This window comes from Venturia canescens, chromosome 10 (assembly GCF_019457755.1).
Source record: "Venturia canescens isolate UGA chromosome 10, ASM1945775v1, whole genome shotgun sequence".
Taxonomy (NCBI): Eukaryota; Metazoa; Arthropoda; class Insecta; order Hymenoptera; family Ichneumonidae; genus Venturia; species Venturia canescens.
In genome coordinates, this window is record NC_057430.1 from 15,311,049 (window position 1) to 15,328,660 (window position 17,612).

Here is a 17,612-nt window from a genome sequence, read left to right on the forward strand (position 1 = left end):
TCTTTAATCCCAGGACTCATCGATTGAAGAACCGAAAATTTCTTATCGACGAATCGACCTAATCTCCGAACTCGAGCGATTTTGATCGACCGAATACTTGAAAGCAGCTTCGATAAAATCGAATCTCAACTGTACGATCAACTTTACGAAATCGTGATCGTCCGAATTGATAAATCGAACTAGTTTAATCGTCGCCAGAATTTGACATCGTTCGACTGCACCAAAGTCTCAAGCAATAATTTACGAGAATTCAAACACCATTTTGCTTATATCGGGTCGTAAATATTTTGTTGTCCTTACGAAATGAAATATTTTGATCGAAAAGCGAGATTTTTTGGATCAACAAAATGGGGATTCGTCAGTGCGTGCGTGCTTGATCGGTAACGAAAAATCGCTTTTTATGTGCTGCGCTCTTTTCGTACGTAAACAATAATGCGCAAACGATACTTTCATCGTACGTTTTTGTCGCGCTGCCTCGCGGGATGCGTGATTAATGCGTTATCGCGTGCGCAGTGCGTGATGCAGATGAGAAAAAAGCATCGCGATGTTTGATAAATATCCTAATTGCCGCGTTGAGCGAGCGATCTCGAGGCTCATCGAACGTTCGATTGACAAAGTACGAGGGGAGGCGAGGGAGCGAAAAAAACGGGAGGAAAAATCTCGGCTCGCATAATTGCGCTCGTCTTGATTGTCGGAGGATCGTTTCCTCGATCGATGATCGACTGAACCGGCGAGAGAACGCTTTTGCAGCGACTCGCGACTGGGCGGCTGCTAATTCGTTCCATTCAATCTTCCCCCACTATCGATATCGTGGCGAAATGATTTATCGACTTCTTTTTCGATTGAGCAAACGCGAATGTGAAGTCTGACGAATCCAGTTTGCACTTCACACGTGAAACGATTCAGTTTCGTCGATTTTTCTTTTCCTATCAAATTCTTCTTCGTGACCGTTTCTTTCGACACCGAAATTCCGCGAGTTTGCCTCGATTAAGCTTTCGGGCTTCTTGCGTCGGAACTGATCGTTCGAAACTCATGAAAAACACGCTCCAGAATCGTCGCGGTTAACGAAGATCGCGCGAGATTCATTATTATTTTTAGAGCAGCCGCTCGCGAGGCGCGATAAAAAAAGCGATGCATTAATCATCGTTAATGCGCGCGGTGGTTTCCATTGAAAATGTAAATGATTTTCATCGGGCATTCAAATTGAGCTTCCAATGAAATTCATTTCCATCGATCTTCGGTGCTCGCAGTCGACGCGTCGGCTTGTCTCGACAATTTAGATCGGATCGGCACCGCGAATTATTCCGGGAATTCGATACTTTGGTCGTGTTGAAATAACGATTTTTGGATCGTTAAAAACACGGTTTTTCTCTCATTAACTCAATAGCCAATGAAAAATGGTTTTTATTCGCCGTTAATAGTTGAATTGACAATGAAAATTCATCGCCACTTCCAATGGAAATCGACTCCATCGACGACCATTGAAGCATAAATATCTCACTATTTCGCGAGTCATTGAAAATCCTGAATCCCATGATTCTTAGTCGTTTTTTCCGCTAAAATAAAACTCTCAAAGTGCACCCAAGTCGAGGCTCTTTGCTGGAATCACCTCGAGAAAAAAGATTACCGCCGTCCGGCCTCGTGTTGCTTAACCGTTGAAAAAAGCGAGGAAAAAAGTTTGCCAATTCTTACAAATAAGATCAACTTATTGACCCGCCAGTTTACCGTCCCCGTACTAATCTGTGAATTCGCATTTTATAAGCTCAACGGCAATGATTCACTGGGAAAGGGAAAGATAATTGGAATAATGCGAACTTGGACTTTAAACATCGTTATGAAAACTTATCGGCGCAGCGAGACACTCGATTTTTTTCTTCTATCTCGAGTGCGTTTCGCACTCGCCGCATCGCCGTGACCTTCGCGTCATTATTTTTCTCGAAGCCGGCGAGATCGAGAGAGAACATCCAATTTATTCTCCATCAAATCCCAACGAATGACCGGCCCCGGCCAGTTTTAAACTTGCTCTCGTTCTCGATCGATCTCCGTCGAACGGACGCCCAATTTTGGAGGATATTTGAGAGGATGGAAAATCGTGAAGAAGAGAAAGTCGCGAGGCGAACGCGCGGTACGTTCCGGACGAGCGGAGCGACCCGAGCAAGCTGAACGCTGATTCGGTCCTCGGGTTTTCTCGGACCTCGAATTTCAGAAGCTGCTTCGAAGGATCGTCGCGCACCGACGAGCTTTCCGGCGTCGGAGGTGTTCTCGGGAATATTGAAAGTGCGATGACGCTGAAGTTTGCAACGTTGGAGTCCAACGAAATGATAAAAAAAACTCTCCAATAATTCTAGTAATTCTTCAATTTCATTCCCTGTCGAATTTGCAATTTGTATTTTTTCAACCTGCACCGATACTTCGTGAAATAAACAAATTGGTGAATTACAAATGTTTTTTTTCCTTCATTTCGTTGGACTCCAACGTTGCAAACTTCAGCGTCGTAAAGTGCGAAAGGATCCTCGAGAACAGTTATCCTCGACGGGTGTTTTGTCAAGCGATGGGGCTCGCGAAATCCGGCGCCGTCGACTTTCGTCCATGTCTCGGGCCCCAAACTCGCTCGACCCATTCCTTTGACTCCGCGACAGGAAATGAGAGGAGCAAAGATCGAAAGGATGCTCGGAGCCGTTAAAACGGTGGAGAAAGTTGGTTACGAGACGGAGGAGAAACGATTCTTAGTCACGAATCATATTGAAAATAGTAGCGCCCCGTCAAAAATCACTGGCTGACACGAACGCGCCAAAAGTTGTGCGTCGCTGCGCCCGATGCATAAACGAGCCAGCGAGTGCGCTATTCGAGCCTCCATAATTGCGCGGGGAACGCCCATGCACGTGGAATCGTTAGTCAATCTAACGACGAATAAAAAAGTCGTAAACGAGACACGTGAATGTTGAGAAAATTCTATGACATTATTGAGCAGGCTGAAGGAGCAAAAAACCAGACGCTGATAGACGCGGACTCGATCGCGACGCTTCGTTCCGAAGTCTCGTTTGTGAAACGCGGTAAATTCGCCGTCGAAAAGTCAGGGGATTTGGGGCGCGTGAAAATGCAGGGATTTTTCGGGCGGAGCCGCGACTGCGCGGAACTCGGACGCTCGGAAATCGCTCGTTTAATTGTCGTGAATCACTGAAAGCGTGGGTGCTCATCGAGTCCCGATGATGCACGAGATCGCTCGCGTTTTTTTCCATTACTCACCGCCCCCGTTGCGCCCAAAATGTAATAAAAATGGTTTTATTCTTCAGTGGAATTTCACTAATTGCTTTTGTTTTATTGCAGGAATAAACTGGGAGCGAAGAGGAGCGAGAAGCTGCTGAAGAAACCAGGAATAATTGCAGTCATGCGTCTCACCAAGTAATCGAGCAACTGGCCAGCCGCAACGCCCTTATTCGCTGATCGTTTCGTCGGTTTGTCGCAACGAAATTCTTCGGAGAGCCGGAAAATGACGACTGGAACATCGCCGAACCACTTTTCACCGTCGCGCACTTCCCTGAGCTGCTGCCAGGGCGAGCAGGATGGAAGCAACAACGGGGTCAATGACCTCGTGCCATCTGGAAATAACAATTATCTCATGAAGGAAAAGCACATGTTTCCTAAGAGGCCCGAAGTCGATTTGACCTTTCGCAATATTCGATACAACGTCAAGCTCTGGAATTTCCGCAAACTTGTACCAGGTTCAAACGCATTTCTTTTTCGCTAAATTCATCGAGCACCGTTCATCCCAAGTCGACATAATTCCGAATTTTCATTGCGCAAAGGTGTTTTGAACAGGCAGAAAGTCACGCGAATCGAGAGACCGAAAATCGCGAATGGGGACCGCGATTCGACAAAAACGTGGTCGTTGACTAACGAAACTTTTTTTCACGCCCTTCGCGGCGGTGCACGCACTCTCCAGCTCGAGACGTCGACGATCATCGATCGAAAGATTCTACTTTTTTATGGAGTGTCGGTGGATCGAAGCTCGGAGATCCGAGACGCGCGACCGAGGTCATCAAATTTTATTTCTCAATATTGCCGTTAAAAATGTAACGTTAATATTCAGAAATAGAATTTTTAAAAAGTCAGACGGTCAACGATCTTCGAACCTTTGTCAAAAGCATTTCGTACTGTTTTCATGTGTTTTTTTGTTGTTTTTCGAGGCTCCGGGTCCGTGCGCTTTGCGTGGAAAACATCCGTTTTTCTCGGCAGCGGTATCGTCGTCGAGAGTTTGGAGTCGAGCCGTTTTTTGGGGCGCCAAGGCAAAAGAGAAGCGAGAGAAATTCCATTCCACGATTGGCCAGTTTCGAAAGGATCCTCCATCGCCAGCGTTATTTTCATTTTTATTTCCGGATCGCGAACGAAAGGCTCGTGTTTATTGGTCAAGAACGGTGAACGATTATTCGTCGTTGAATTGCGATGGACGTTTTATAACACGCATTACGATGAATTATTGGCGTTGTGTAACCAACTTTAATGGTTCACGTGCACGAGTGCAGAAACTTTTCTACAACACCGGGTCGAAGCACGAGGAGCGAAAAGAGCCTTCGTTTTCGTTGCGAGCCCGAGCTCCAAACAGTTTGACATTCGCTCAGGATTTCGAGGCAATTCGGAATGGAAAAAGTCCGGTCAAAATGAGACGTCGAACGCGCTCGTGTGGAATAAAAGAAAAACGAGCGAACGCGTCTCATTCCCTCGTGATTATTGTGCTGCGGCTAAACATATGCAATCGCGTACACGATAATGCACTCAAACAATTACAATATTCCCGATCACCGGGATATTTGAATTCGCCTGATTATTAAACAGAGCTGCAGCCTTGGTCGCGCTAGCAAGTGCTCATTAAATCCATTCACTTTTCATCTCCAGATTTCTCCAGATGATTTTTTTCACGAGCGTTTGCCACATTTTCGCGGTAAACGATTATTCATTTTCGCACGTTTCGCTGCTCGCTTATTTTCCATTGAAAATACGATTCGACGTTTTCGTCGTTCGTTCCAAGTCGCGACTCGAGTGCCGATTCTTTGGGTCGAGTGAACGAGCGTTTTATACATCCGTTCGATAAACGACAATAAATTTTACATTATTCATGCTCGACAAAGGAAGCGCGCGCGTTGGAACAACACGTCACGACAAAGGTCTCGTAACGAGCGCCTTTTTTGTCTCGCTCATTTTCAACGTCGCGCGCGCGCGCGCGCTCGTCAGCGCGAAAATAAAATCGGATTTTTATTCATTCTGACGTATTCATTGAAGCAACGATGATGTCGAGTCGCTGCTCTTTCGTCGACCATTCGGAGAGTCATCGATCGTGCAATTAAATCCCTCAATCATTATCGCGGCACATTAAAATCACTATTTTTGCTAAGAGTCATTTCATTTCGATGGAGAATCAATCAAGGATGAAAAAAAAAACTAAAAAAAAATCTTTCCTCAATCGGTTAATCTCGATAGGAAATCAATTAACGATCGAGTAGCCAAAAAGAGCATTTTCGTGATCGACTAATGAATTAATTACAATAATTAATCGATCGATCGAAGCATCAATGACTCGTCGACGATTCCAGTTTTTTTCTTCACTTACATTTTTCTCCTCGGTACCAGCAAGAGCCCGAGGCGAATGTACGTTTGAAAATACGTCGGAACAGCAGTGTCCGATTTCAATTCTCCTAACTGGGTCATGCTCCCATTGATATAGAAAACGTTAGAATTCAAAATCGAGAACAACGAGAGATAAGAGCAATGCGTGAGCAATATTGTGAGGAAATATCGCGCCTGGAATTACAAAACACAGCTGAGTGTTCCGCGCGACGAAAAACTTTACACTCAGAAAAACCTCGCGACCTTGGATAGAACGTTGAAATTTAGATCATTTTCATCGCTGTCGTAGAATGAGCCTCGTAAAAGTGAGCAATTTTCATGTCTTCGTAAACTCACCGGCGCGCATGACGCTTCCGATTTAATTGTTTATTCGACCTTCCAATTAATTATCCAAGTACAATGACGCAGCCGAACGCACTGAGCATTGCGATCATAATCTTCTTCTCGAAGCTACTCGTTTTACGAGCGAGCAATCATTCGCTCAATCGCCATTTCTCGTCACGTGCGCTTTTTTACGTATCTCACGTGAGGTGAGAGCACGAAATGTCGTTTTTGCTATCCTTACCGCTCGCCTCGACTTTTCTCTGTGGGACGAAAAAAGAAAAAATTTTTAAAAAACACAACGTGACGACACGATGTATTAGCTGCTCATGAATAATCATGCTTTCCTCGCACTCCTCGATAACGTGTAATTTTCACTGAACCAACTGCTTCATAATCATTTCAATTTTACTCTACACTCTTGTTGTCGCAACTCGATCGTTAATAACCGACTCGAAAAGTCGGAGCAAACTTGTTACCCTACGAATGATGGATGGCGACTGGTCCCTCGAAATTATTCTGTTCAGGAAAAATGGAGCAAAAATTTCTATGAAATTTCACGCTTCACTTTAGGAATTATCGAACCCAATTGGGGGACAAAATTTTTATTCGGGTTCTCATTTTATTTAGAGGCTTCCAAAAATTCATGTTTTTGGGAACCTGCCGATGAGAGTGGAAAAATTCAATATTTTTTTATGGAGAATGAAAGTGACAGTAAATTCCGATTATTTTGGAGGTAAAATATGAAATTTCACGAATCGAAAGAAATAATAAAGGTTCCTCGCAGTTCCAAGTCTTTTGACCGCGATCGATATTGTCGCTTGCCCCAAAATTCATCAGAAAGCACCATAAAATATCGTGATTTTATAAATAATGAAAATTGACAGTCCGAAAATATGAATTTTTATATTCTAATATTCCTTTCCAAATTTTCATATTGCCAATTTTTATTTCCTCCGAACTCACGAACTTTTGTGGCACTTTCTCATAAATTTGATCTCGAATGAAAATATGGCGAATCATCAAAATAGACGAGACCGCGAGGTGCCAAAATATTGTAGACATTTGTCACAATTGCTTGTTCTACTTCGTCAGTCGTGTTCGGAGAATGGTGGCTCTGGAAAAAAAATCAACATGCGAATGGCGAGTGCAATTGCATCTTCAGACGGCGAGTCAACTCGGAGACCTTGAACTCCCAACTCTGTCATTCTCTTTACACATTCGCCATGTGTTTTATCAGTTTCGTACGTACATCATTATTTCAAACTCATTCGCGATATCGCTCGCAATGAAAAAATCCTCAACATTTTCACAGCGACGATTCGTTGTTGCTGGTTTGTTTTATTGTTGAATTATTAACTCGTCATGAGTGACTCGTGAGTCATGCCAAGTGTCAGGGAAGTTTCGCTGGCCTACAGTTTGTGTATTTTCGGCTCCGAAATTCCATTTAAAAACATCGAAAACCTGGTTTTAGGGATTTTTTTCGTGTCGAGTAAAACATCGATGAGCATCGTCGGATCGACGTCGATGTGGGAGAAAAAACAATTTTTTTCAAAGTCGCTTCGGGGAGTGATCGAAAACCTGAAATTTTGGAATCGTTGGCTGGAAATTTGATTGAAAAACACCGAAAATCGTGTCTCGATTTTTGTGGAGCGATTCAAGCGTCTGAATTCGATAACTTCGAAGAAGCGTCGATTAAAAGGATGTTCGAATGATATTGGAGCACTGCAGTTAACGTTCAGGAACGAAGGGGCCTTTGATGGAAGAGTATTTGAGTCGTCGATATGTGCTTTTCGTAGCGTGAACGCGCTCTCGGAGTTTAAATCTCTAATAAAGCCTTTTTGCGAAGGCTTAAGGAGTTTCGGTACAGGCGATACAATGTTGCCATGCTAATCCATGCTAAAAAAATTTTTAAATTCAAAAAGTTCAGAATTTTATAAAATTTGGTGAACATATTCTTTAGTGCCAAATTTAACGACACAAATTTTTTAAGATTTTTCTTCTACACAGTTATTGAGTAATTGATCACTAAAGTTTACGTGTATAAGCATAGCGTTTCCATATATATAGGTATACATTCCGGGCATGAGAAATCTGCTTTAATGCGTAATTACTCGATAACTAAGTAGAAGAAAATTTTGAAAAAATTTGAGTTTTCGCACTTGATGTTGAAGAACATTATCACCAAATTTAATCAATTTCTTAATATTTAGACTTCTGTACCGAAACTCCTTAAAACGTGAAATCGGCAATATTAACGTTCCTCGTAGGCCTAGGTCACGTTCGGTGACCTTGAGAACGAAAAAACATTATTTCTAAATTTAGTGGAACCTTGACGAGATCAGAGGACCGTGAGAGCGATTCGTGGGCTTTGCTTTGAAATGAAAACGTTATCGCTGCCGGAAATTTTATCAGGAAGATCGTTAATCGAAAAAGATTCGAGGATACTTAAAAACGTCGGACGATCTCTTCACGGCTCAATTGATTTGCAATCATAGAAAAAAAAACGATCGAAGATCTTTCGATAGCCGAGAAATATTCGATATTCTTGACAATTGTTTGCATTTTTATTTCATCGTATCGCAAAACTCGTAAGGGATCGTTCGAAATACAAGCGATTAGCACTTCACAGCGTGGTAATTCATTCAATCATTTTTTTTTCGTCAAACCGTCATTTAATGATCATCAATCAGCGTCGTAAATCTCCAAGAATTCATCATAAAAAGTTGTATGTCGTTGGATCACATCGAAGAGTGTTGAGGTTCGAGCTTCGCCTGCGCAAGGTCGTGGCTACTGACGGATGACTAGAATGTTAGAAATACTGCTTAATATCACAGTCATGATTCTCAGGTCGATACACCTTGACTAACTTGTCAGTTATATAATACATTTATATTTGCTTTTCTCGTTCTAATGCAACTTAATCGTATATTTATACGGGAACGAGGATCGGAGAAGGTCATTAGTCCCAGGGGCGTTGGAAGTCTCGTGGCTTTTGAGGAGAAAACTGACTGCATTCGAGCAGCATTTATCTTCTCAATTAATCCCGGTTTCTGACTCGATTCGCTGGATTTTTGAACGAGAAAACGATTAACTGACTTTTCTTTTTTTTGTCGCAGAAACCAAAGAAATTCTTCACGGAGTGAGCGGTGAGTTCCGAGCTGGAGAATTGACGGCGATAATGGGACCGTCTGGAGCCGGAAAATCGACGCTTCTCAATGTCATGGCTGGCCTCACGTAAGCAAATCTTCGTTTTGTAACATTGAAAAAAGAATTTCGACGAGGAGGGAGGCGAACCCTCGCTTGGCCGAGCGCCACGAGGTACTTTTTATTCGGATTTTTCTTTTTGTTCGACGCTTATGATGATTGAAAAACATATTTTTCTCTCAAATCGGAATTTCGCAATTTTTTAATGACTCCCGACCACGATCGTCGTGACCCAAGCCCGTACTGACCATTTTTCAACGTCACTATTGATCGCCTCCATGTGGAAAACAAGAGACTACTCCAAAGTTATTAGCAATAAAAGTCCATCTCGAATATTCGCACTTATTTTTCTCTGTCAAAGCAAAAAATGACAAATTACTCTGCGCGGAGCTACGGACGAGAAAAATTGTTCAAACCGATCATCAATCGGTTGTGAGCGACTCTTTTTGCCAGAAACCCGAACGAAGATTCTCAGCTATTCATTGAGCTCTCATATTTTCTTTGAAACTCGCCAAAACACATTGAGAAACGTCTCGACAGTGATTTCAACTTTTTTCCTTTCTTTTGCCAAGTGTTCAAGGAGCCAGCGGTGAAATTATGGTCAACGGAAAGTTGCGCAGTCCGTACAGCGAGCGATGGAAGAGAACGTCGTCCTACATACAGCAAGATTCATTGTCGAGACCACAGCTGACCGTTGGAGAAGTCATGTCCCTCGCTGCTCATCTTAAACTCGGCTACACCATAAGCGCTGCTTACAAACATACGCAGGTTCGAAAAAACGACTCGATCATTTCGTACTGACGACTGAATTCACTAAAAAATTGAATATTCTTATGAATGCTTGGCCTGCAAGTTTTTTAAAAAAATCTGCAAATAAATGAGTTCTCTTATTGAGAGCGTATTTTGAAGAAAAAAATAAGAATTTTCGCGCAACAGTAAATTTCGAACAATTTGTGTGAAAAAGTTTCTCAAAATGAATTACCACGGTAAACTTTGAGCTTGTAACGAAATATTGAAAAGTGTATAAAAACATCGTTAATTAATTGTGTCCTCAGGTTCTCGAGCTCTTAGAAATGCTTGGACTGAGTCGCTGTTACGATACTTTGTGCAGTCGACTATCCGGAGGGCAGAAGAAAAGACTCGACGTTGCTCTCGAGCTCCTGAGTAATCCTTCAGTATTATTTCTCGACGAGCCAACGACTGGTAATTACGATGATTCAACCGTTCGTCCCATATTTCTCGGGTGGAGTTACAGCGGTTAAAATATTTTGCTATCGGGAATGATTGCAGGCTTGGACTCGGCGTCTTGCAGTCAATGTATAGCATTGTTGCAGCGACTGGCTCGAGTGGAGAGGCGCACGATAGTTTGCACGATTCATCAACCGAGCGCTCTGCTTTTCGAAATGTTCGATTCCCTGTACGCGGTTGCAGGGGGTCACTGCATTTATCGAGGACCGATTCACGGGGTGCTGCCTCACTTATCGTCGGTCGGAGTCAGTTGTCCGCCTTACCACAATCCTGCCGATTTTTGTGAGTACTTTCGAGACACCAAAACACGCTATTCGCTATTCCGAATCCCTGGCTTACCGACACTCGGTAAACTCACTTTTTAATAAAAATCTTTATTTACGTATTAAAAATGCAATGACACTGGATTTACTTATTTCAGTGATCGAGGTAGCGATCGGCGAGTACGGCGTGACTGTCGAAAAGTTGGCGATCGCAGCCGAGCAAGTTTGGGAAACTACGAAACCGCTGGAACCAGTCTCGAAACCGCGAGTTCAAAGTAAAAATTTGACTCGATTGTTAAAGAATTTCTCTTCCTTGGACTGCTTTCAACCGTCAACTTCATTGACCATTTTTCTTTTGTTTCCACAGTCTCTCAATCGGGGAAGGAGCCACCACCGCCCGCGGGATTTCTCGCGCAGTGTTATCTCCTCTATAAAAGACAATTGATGTGTCTGAAGAGAGACCACACTCTCATGGTCGTTCGTTTACTTTGCCATCTGTTGATCGGGGTTATCTTTGGTTATCTTTACATGGGAAGCGGTTATCGAGCGAACGGTGTACTTGCCAATTACGCATACGTTTATGGATCTCTTTTGCTCATCGTCTACACTGGAAAAATGGCCGTTACTCTTGCCTGTAAGTTAGAAGAGGATTTTCACTCCAATCCTGAGCGTTCAGGGAATCTGCGTTTTGCTTTTGGTATTAATGCCTCATTCTTTGATTCTTATCTCAACAGTCCCTCTGGAAATGCAAATTCTGAAGAGGGAACATTTCAATCGATGGTATCGTCTCGCACCGTATTACATCAGTATGTTGCTCGTCGAGATACCCTTCCAAGCGGCCTGTGCCGCGACTTATCTCGGGGTCAGCTATTGGTTGACAGGTCAACCTGTAGAAACTGATCGTATTCTTCCCTTCATGATCGTCAGTATCGCTGCAAGCTTGACTGCACAGGCATGGGGATTTTTCATTGGTGCAACGACGCCTATAAAGGTTTGGCTGAATGTTAACTCAATCGTAGGAAACTTTGAGATGAAATATTTCAAATTTCACTCACGAGAATTGAAATTTCCAATGTTTTGTTTCCAGATCGCTGTTTTTGCTGGGCCGATAATCGCCGTGCTGTTCTCAGTATTCGGTTTTTGCATACGCTACATGGACACGCCGGCAGCATTTCGTTGGATGTTTCACGTTTCGTATTTCCGTGCTGGCTTTCACAGTCTCCTGTACACGGTTTACGGCTCTGGACGCAAAGACCTCAAATGCGATGATTTTTACTGTCACTATAAAAAGCCAGCGCAGTTTCTCAAAGAAATGGAAATCAACGACACGAGCGTCGTCAATAATCTAGTTCTCATCGTCGGCATCGGCGTTCTCCTTCATCTTCTCACCGCGAGCGCCCTCTGGTGCAAACTTAATCGAAGATAAAATCTTCGAATAAACAGACATAAATTTACGTACTAACACACGTCGGGCATTCATTCAGTATTTCGAATGGACGCGGTTACGGTTGAAACTGCGTCGTTACTCAATCGTCACGTCTTTCACAGCGATTCTCCGTTCTCCCATTCAAAATTTATTTTCAACAAAATCCAATTTTTGTCAGCCCCCCCAACCAGGGTGTTTATATCGTAAGAATTCATTAATTTATGAGCGAATAGCTCAGTTTTATTTATACTCGAAGAGATTTTCCACGGTTTTTCACTATTTTTCCAAAATCATTGAAATCCAACGACGTGGCCCCCCGCTGCTGAAAACATCAGAAATTAACACAGATCTGCAAATCGTGCAAAACGAGGGAGTTTTGGAAACGATAAACAGGGCAGATCGCGGTCGAATTAATCCAAGGAACTAGTCGAGAATTATTCCTAATATTGATCAGCACATCGGACGTGCAGGTTACTTAATTATTTAAATTTCATTCCGATTAGATTGTAGTTAATGAACTCGGTGTAAAACGAAACAATTTAATTGTGCAATCATTCCGAATTTCGGAAAAAAACCGAACAATTTGGTTGTACAGTTATTCCAAAGTTTGATTCACTTTGTACCATTCGAAATCGCCGAGGTATTTAATTTTTATTCAGCGTACATCAGTCACAGCAATTAATGTAAGCTTTCGTGCGAATATATCGCGAAACCTCTCGGAGTAAGAAGTTTCCGGCGCATCCTGAAGGAAAGAAAAATCGAAAGATACGAAGTAAGATTTTTGTACATAGAAAACCTATTTTTATTATTTTAAAAAAGGTGAAAGCGTGTGATAACCATGAAAATACGGTGATCGAATTAACCGTTAGCTCTTATTTTTATAATGCATTATGTGAGAAAATCTTGTTAGCTCGAGACTGCAGAGGGCAAATTTTACATTTTTCAATCAATTTGTTACCGATGCATGGACTAGAAACAAGTTATCAATTTCGTTACTAAATTTATTATTCTTTTATAGAAAAAATGGGATTTGGATTAATGAATGGAATGATAGAGAAATCGGAATAGAAGCTTTATCAAATCGCAATGAATTAGTTACGAAGTGCGAAAAATTCTTATCGGCTCATCTGTTATCATGAAACAACGATAAATTATAATGAAACAAACGCACGAGGATAAATATCGATGGTTTTAGGGAAACGTGCTCTCTCCGTGAAATATTTTTTCGTTGTGAATCATCCTGACTCTTACTTTATGGTCATCATCGGATGAGACCAGCTTTCGGTGCTTAGTTGTCGAAAAGTGAGGTTAGATTTGTATAATCTGTATTTATAAAAACGTCGAGTACTACTATAATGTTGGCATGATGTGTACAGAAAGATTTTTTCTTGGTGCTGAAAGAAAAAAAATGTATGAATAAAAAACGCAAAACAAACTTGTATTTCTGTTTTTTTTTTTTTTTTTTTTTTTCCAGAAACTCGTCATTTCGTAGATTCGTTTTCAAAAGAATGTCTGATGACGCGATTCGTCAAATAAAATTTCACTCAAAATAACGTTGGAATTGTCGTTCGAATATCGAATAGACTGAAAATATTTGTCTGATTTCGCAAGCTTCAAGGAGAAAATGGTTGAAACAGTGATAAAAAAAATTCGAAACTTGGGCAGACATTCGAAAAAGCTTGCTTTTTTTTATTTCCCTTACGACGCTTTTGTTGACGTGTGAAGCATTGAAAGTGTGCATTTATGACGAAACGGGAAACTTTTTGCTTGCCCTTGTGCGGATACTTGTATTTTATTTCTCTTTTCTTCTCGAAGGCCCTTCCTCACGAGTCTCGCCGTCCTCGTAAAGAAGTGGAACAGCTGATCCAGAGGTGAGTCACCTCTCTCGATCGTTTCCGCTCCCCCCTCCTTTTTCTTTTCTTTATCGCCCCCACCACCGTCCGGGCCTCGTCACTCTTGCGCTCGGCTACAGGAGAGCATTCTTTACGTCCGGAGCGTCCAGACAAATCTCCGCTCTTTGGCCCGAGCGCCCATCAAGGCCCAATGAACCTCAAGGACTCGAGCTAGGCTGCACGATAAGACTGTAAACGAAACTGGACTCTCATTCTCATTCGTATGACTCATGCTATCGACCCTTTGGTACATTTACCATGAATCTTTTGTTTGGCTTCGCAAACACGCGTGTGCACTTTGAAAATAACAATTTTATCTTCTCAAAATATTTATGCTTTGTTGTACAACTTATTTTGCACTTCACTTTTATCATTTTTAACCTCAAAATCGTGAATTATGAATTTGACCGGCAAGATTGTGTAGAAAAAAATGTAGCCAATTTCGTCACAGGCAGCAGGCCAACGTGGCGGACATTGAATTACGAAGATTTGAGTTTATTGACAACACTTCCGTGGTATCTTAACGTATTTTTAATTAATCACTTTCGAAACTTCATTTTAATGAATTTTTTATTTATTTACAGAGCTCGCTTTTTCAAGCATATCGAACAAGAGCAATTATTATTGATTATTGTATCACACGAGAGTCGTCTGTCAGCATTTCGAGAGGTCGACACTCGTGCAGTTCTTTGACAAAGTTTATATGCGTTGACGAGCAACGGATATCTTTTTGTTTCTCAACGCTTGCTCTGAAGTTCACTGATAAAAATTCCCGATAATGATACTCACAGTTTGCCATTTACAGACCTTTTTTTCTGGCATCACATCTGAGACGACGCAGTTAACGAGCTCAAATAATCCACATATTCGAAATAACGAATGCGAGCAATGTCTGAATCGAATTATCCAAAAGTTGTTTTCATAGAATATTTCGTAGAACAGCTTAATGCGATTTTTCATTAAGATTTCCGTATTATTAAAATCCTCAATCCCGGAATAATCGTAGCCAAATGTTTTCCATGCAAGATATGAAATGTGAGAAGCGTGAACTTCACACACGACACACACACACACACAAAGAAGTCTTTGTACTCTTGGACTTCCGCCATGAAGATGATGACGTCACACAGCGAAGTCTTTTGTTGCATTTGATTAATTGGTGAGTAAAAGATTTGGTGTGATTTGCCCTAATCTAGTTTTTCATAAATCATATTGAAACGCTTAAGCTCGAATTGAAAAAAGGATTTTGTTGCGCCGCGTCATTTATCGCACTGAAACCAAACACTCTTCGTCTCGCTCTCTGTCGTACGCAAGCAAACTTTTTTCTTCCACCCCCCCTCGTGCGTAAACGTAATGTTTTGAAAAATTTGAAGGCAAAATAAATCGTCTGAATCTCGAGGAAAACAAATTTCACAAAACTTTGTTATTTTTCCGGTTTCTCGCTCTTATGCTGGCTGATAAACAGAGCACCAATTGCGCGAGAGTAAAACACAAATTCAAATGAGTGAAACGCAGTCAAATATCGCCTAATAAATAAAGAAAAACAAGCAGTGCGATCATTTTTATCATTATTTTTCCAGAAAACCAATGTAAACAAAGATTAACTAACACAGCAACACAAATGAAAGTTGTTCGATTGAAAAAAATCCCTTTTTTTCTTTCATGTTCACATGAGCGTCATTTTATACGTTAAACAAAAAAAAAGGACGCACTGAAATGACGGAGCAATGCTGTGAGTGTACTCTGATACATCTGCGTGATCTCCGCGAGTGTAAAAACATGTGGCGGGCTGCTCGAGCACTTATGTAAATATGTCCGTTGTGAATGTCGCTTTAACCGTATTCTCGGGTAACAGAGTGATTAGAAAACTCGAAAGAGCCTCGTTGGGGCACGAGGCATACGGGACAGTAGACAGTACGCTGTTAAACCCGCTAGGGAGTGAACAGCCAGGCCGCGAGCCAATGGTGTCGGACAATCACAAATATATATCTATATAATTTTTCTACGGGCATAGTTACGTACAAATATAGACATGGTAGCCGGTTTATATATGCGTAAATAAATACATATATTTTATGCCATTATACGTGAGTGTATTCGTGAAGAAATTTGTATTCCACGAGCTCGCAACGGAACGGACAAGTGGGAAGTCTTCTTTGTGTCACTGTCGTGCATTTGAGCTCAGTTGTTCGTTTAACGCGCACCTCTGCGAGCGATTATAATTAGCTTAAACGTTCGTCGACATTGCACAACGAATTTTGCACAGAGAAAGAGGATTTTTTTTTTTATAGAAAAAGGAATTAAAGTTGAATGAAAACTAGGAATGCAATTGTTGTCCTGTTCTCACGTTTATTTGCGTTTTCATCGTCGATATTTTTTTACACGAAAGGAGGATAATAAATTGTGAGAAAATGATGAAATGTGATGCCGTTTTCTTGTTTTGAGTAAACACGTGTTTCGGGAATATTTTTAAATGTGTTTCATGAGTATTTTTTTGACACGTGGCAAGTGTGTAATACCAGTTTCGAGGGTCAGTGAATAAGAAATAGGAAAAATGTCAGCGACTTTGCCGGACGTGAAACCTGCTCCTCCGAGTACGTTAAAACTCGACGTTGACATCGCTAGGATGGACCAGCCGGATGCTGCTGGCGATGCTACGACGTCGTTGAGAACCACCGGCAAATCCTTGAATTTGGAATTTCACGGCTTATCGTTTTCTGTTCGCAACGGATTACTATCGAAAGGTGCACATGTGCTCCATTGTTTTTCATTTCAAATAAAGCCTGCCGCGAAGGTTCAGATTTGTTCAGATTTGTGTTTTTAGTCGAATTAATGGTCGTTCTCGAAATCATCCATTGCTGACAAGTATTTTGCCACAAATCGTTGCTGGAATCCTCCGCTCTCGGTCCTGAAGTCGCCCCTTAATGACTGATAAGTCCAACCAACACATGTCATGATACGTTAGCACTATCTCGACGAAGATTTTTTTCGAAAATACATACAAACGAGAATAATGATCTGTGGAATTTAGGAGGGGCAAGGGAGAGGAATGACACAGAGACGGTTGCTACGAGAAAACGATCCTTGATCTCATTCATCATAATCAAGGAAGATTCAACATTGATAAAAACACCTATCACATTACAATGTAATATTTTTCTCCGATCAAAAGAGATCACCGGGTGCTGATTTTCTCGAGATAATGAAACAAGAGAGAAACTTTAAATTATCAATTAAAACCGATAAAAAAAAATCTTCAAATGTAACGATCAATAAGTTGATATAGAAGTCGGGAATTTCGTGACAAAAGTTAACCAATAATTTTACTACGAAAATTTCTTCAACTACGCCAAACTGTTGAAATTTATTTTCAAAAATTTTTTGAATCCCAGCAAAAAATGGGAACAAGTTTAACACCGACGATGGATTCCATCGATTTTTCAATCTCCCCAATGCTTGACTCATACGACCTATTTTTACACAGTGAATTCTGACCATCGAAATTTAGTTTCGACGAACTCGACGGCAACGGATTCATCCATGGTACGAAATTCATAGTTTCGACCTTTACATCCAAGTTTTGAGATTCATCAAATTCATTGTCTTATACAAAGTTCATACGTCGACAGATAT

General features: G+C 41.5%; 1 protein-coding gene and 1 long non-coding RNA gene across 2 annotated transcripts in view; one reads left to right on the top strand and one right to left on the bottom strand.

Annotated features, from left to right (window-relative positions):
- The window catches only part of LOC122416797 (ABC transporter G family member 3-like), a 35,843-nt gene that overhangs the window by 10,105 nt on the left and 8,126 nt on the right, over positions 1-17,612 (top strand). The window contains exons 2-11 of the mRNA XM_043429841.1: positions 3,328-3,722; positions 9,063-9,180; positions 9,723-9,918; positions 10,206-10,353; positions 10,441-10,680; positions 10,820-10,936; positions 11,029-11,295; positions 11,396-11,652; positions 11,749-12,082; positions 16,523-16,723. Of these exons, the coding sequence (XP_043285776.1) occupies positions 3,491-3,722; positions 9,063-9,180; positions 9,723-9,918; positions 10,206-10,353; positions 10,441-10,680; positions 10,820-10,936; positions 11,029-11,295; positions 11,396-11,652; positions 11,749-12,082; positions 16,523-16,723 (2,110 nt within the window). The 5' untranslated portion in view covers positions 3,328-3,490. The remainder of the gene's footprint in view (positions 1-3,327; positions 3,723-9,062; positions 9,181-9,722; positions 9,919-10,205; positions 10,354-10,440; positions 10,681-10,819; positions 10,937-11,028; positions 11,296-11,395; positions 11,653-11,748; positions 12,083-16,522; positions 16,724-17,612) is intronic.
- Positions 13,559-16,043, bottom strand: LOC122416984 (uncharacterized). The gene is made up of 2 exons (XR_006262201.1): positions 14,237-16,043; positions 13,559-14,155 (listed from the first exon to the last, which is right to left on the bottom strand). It is a non-coding gene; the product is annotated as an uncharacterized lncRNA (long non-coding RNA).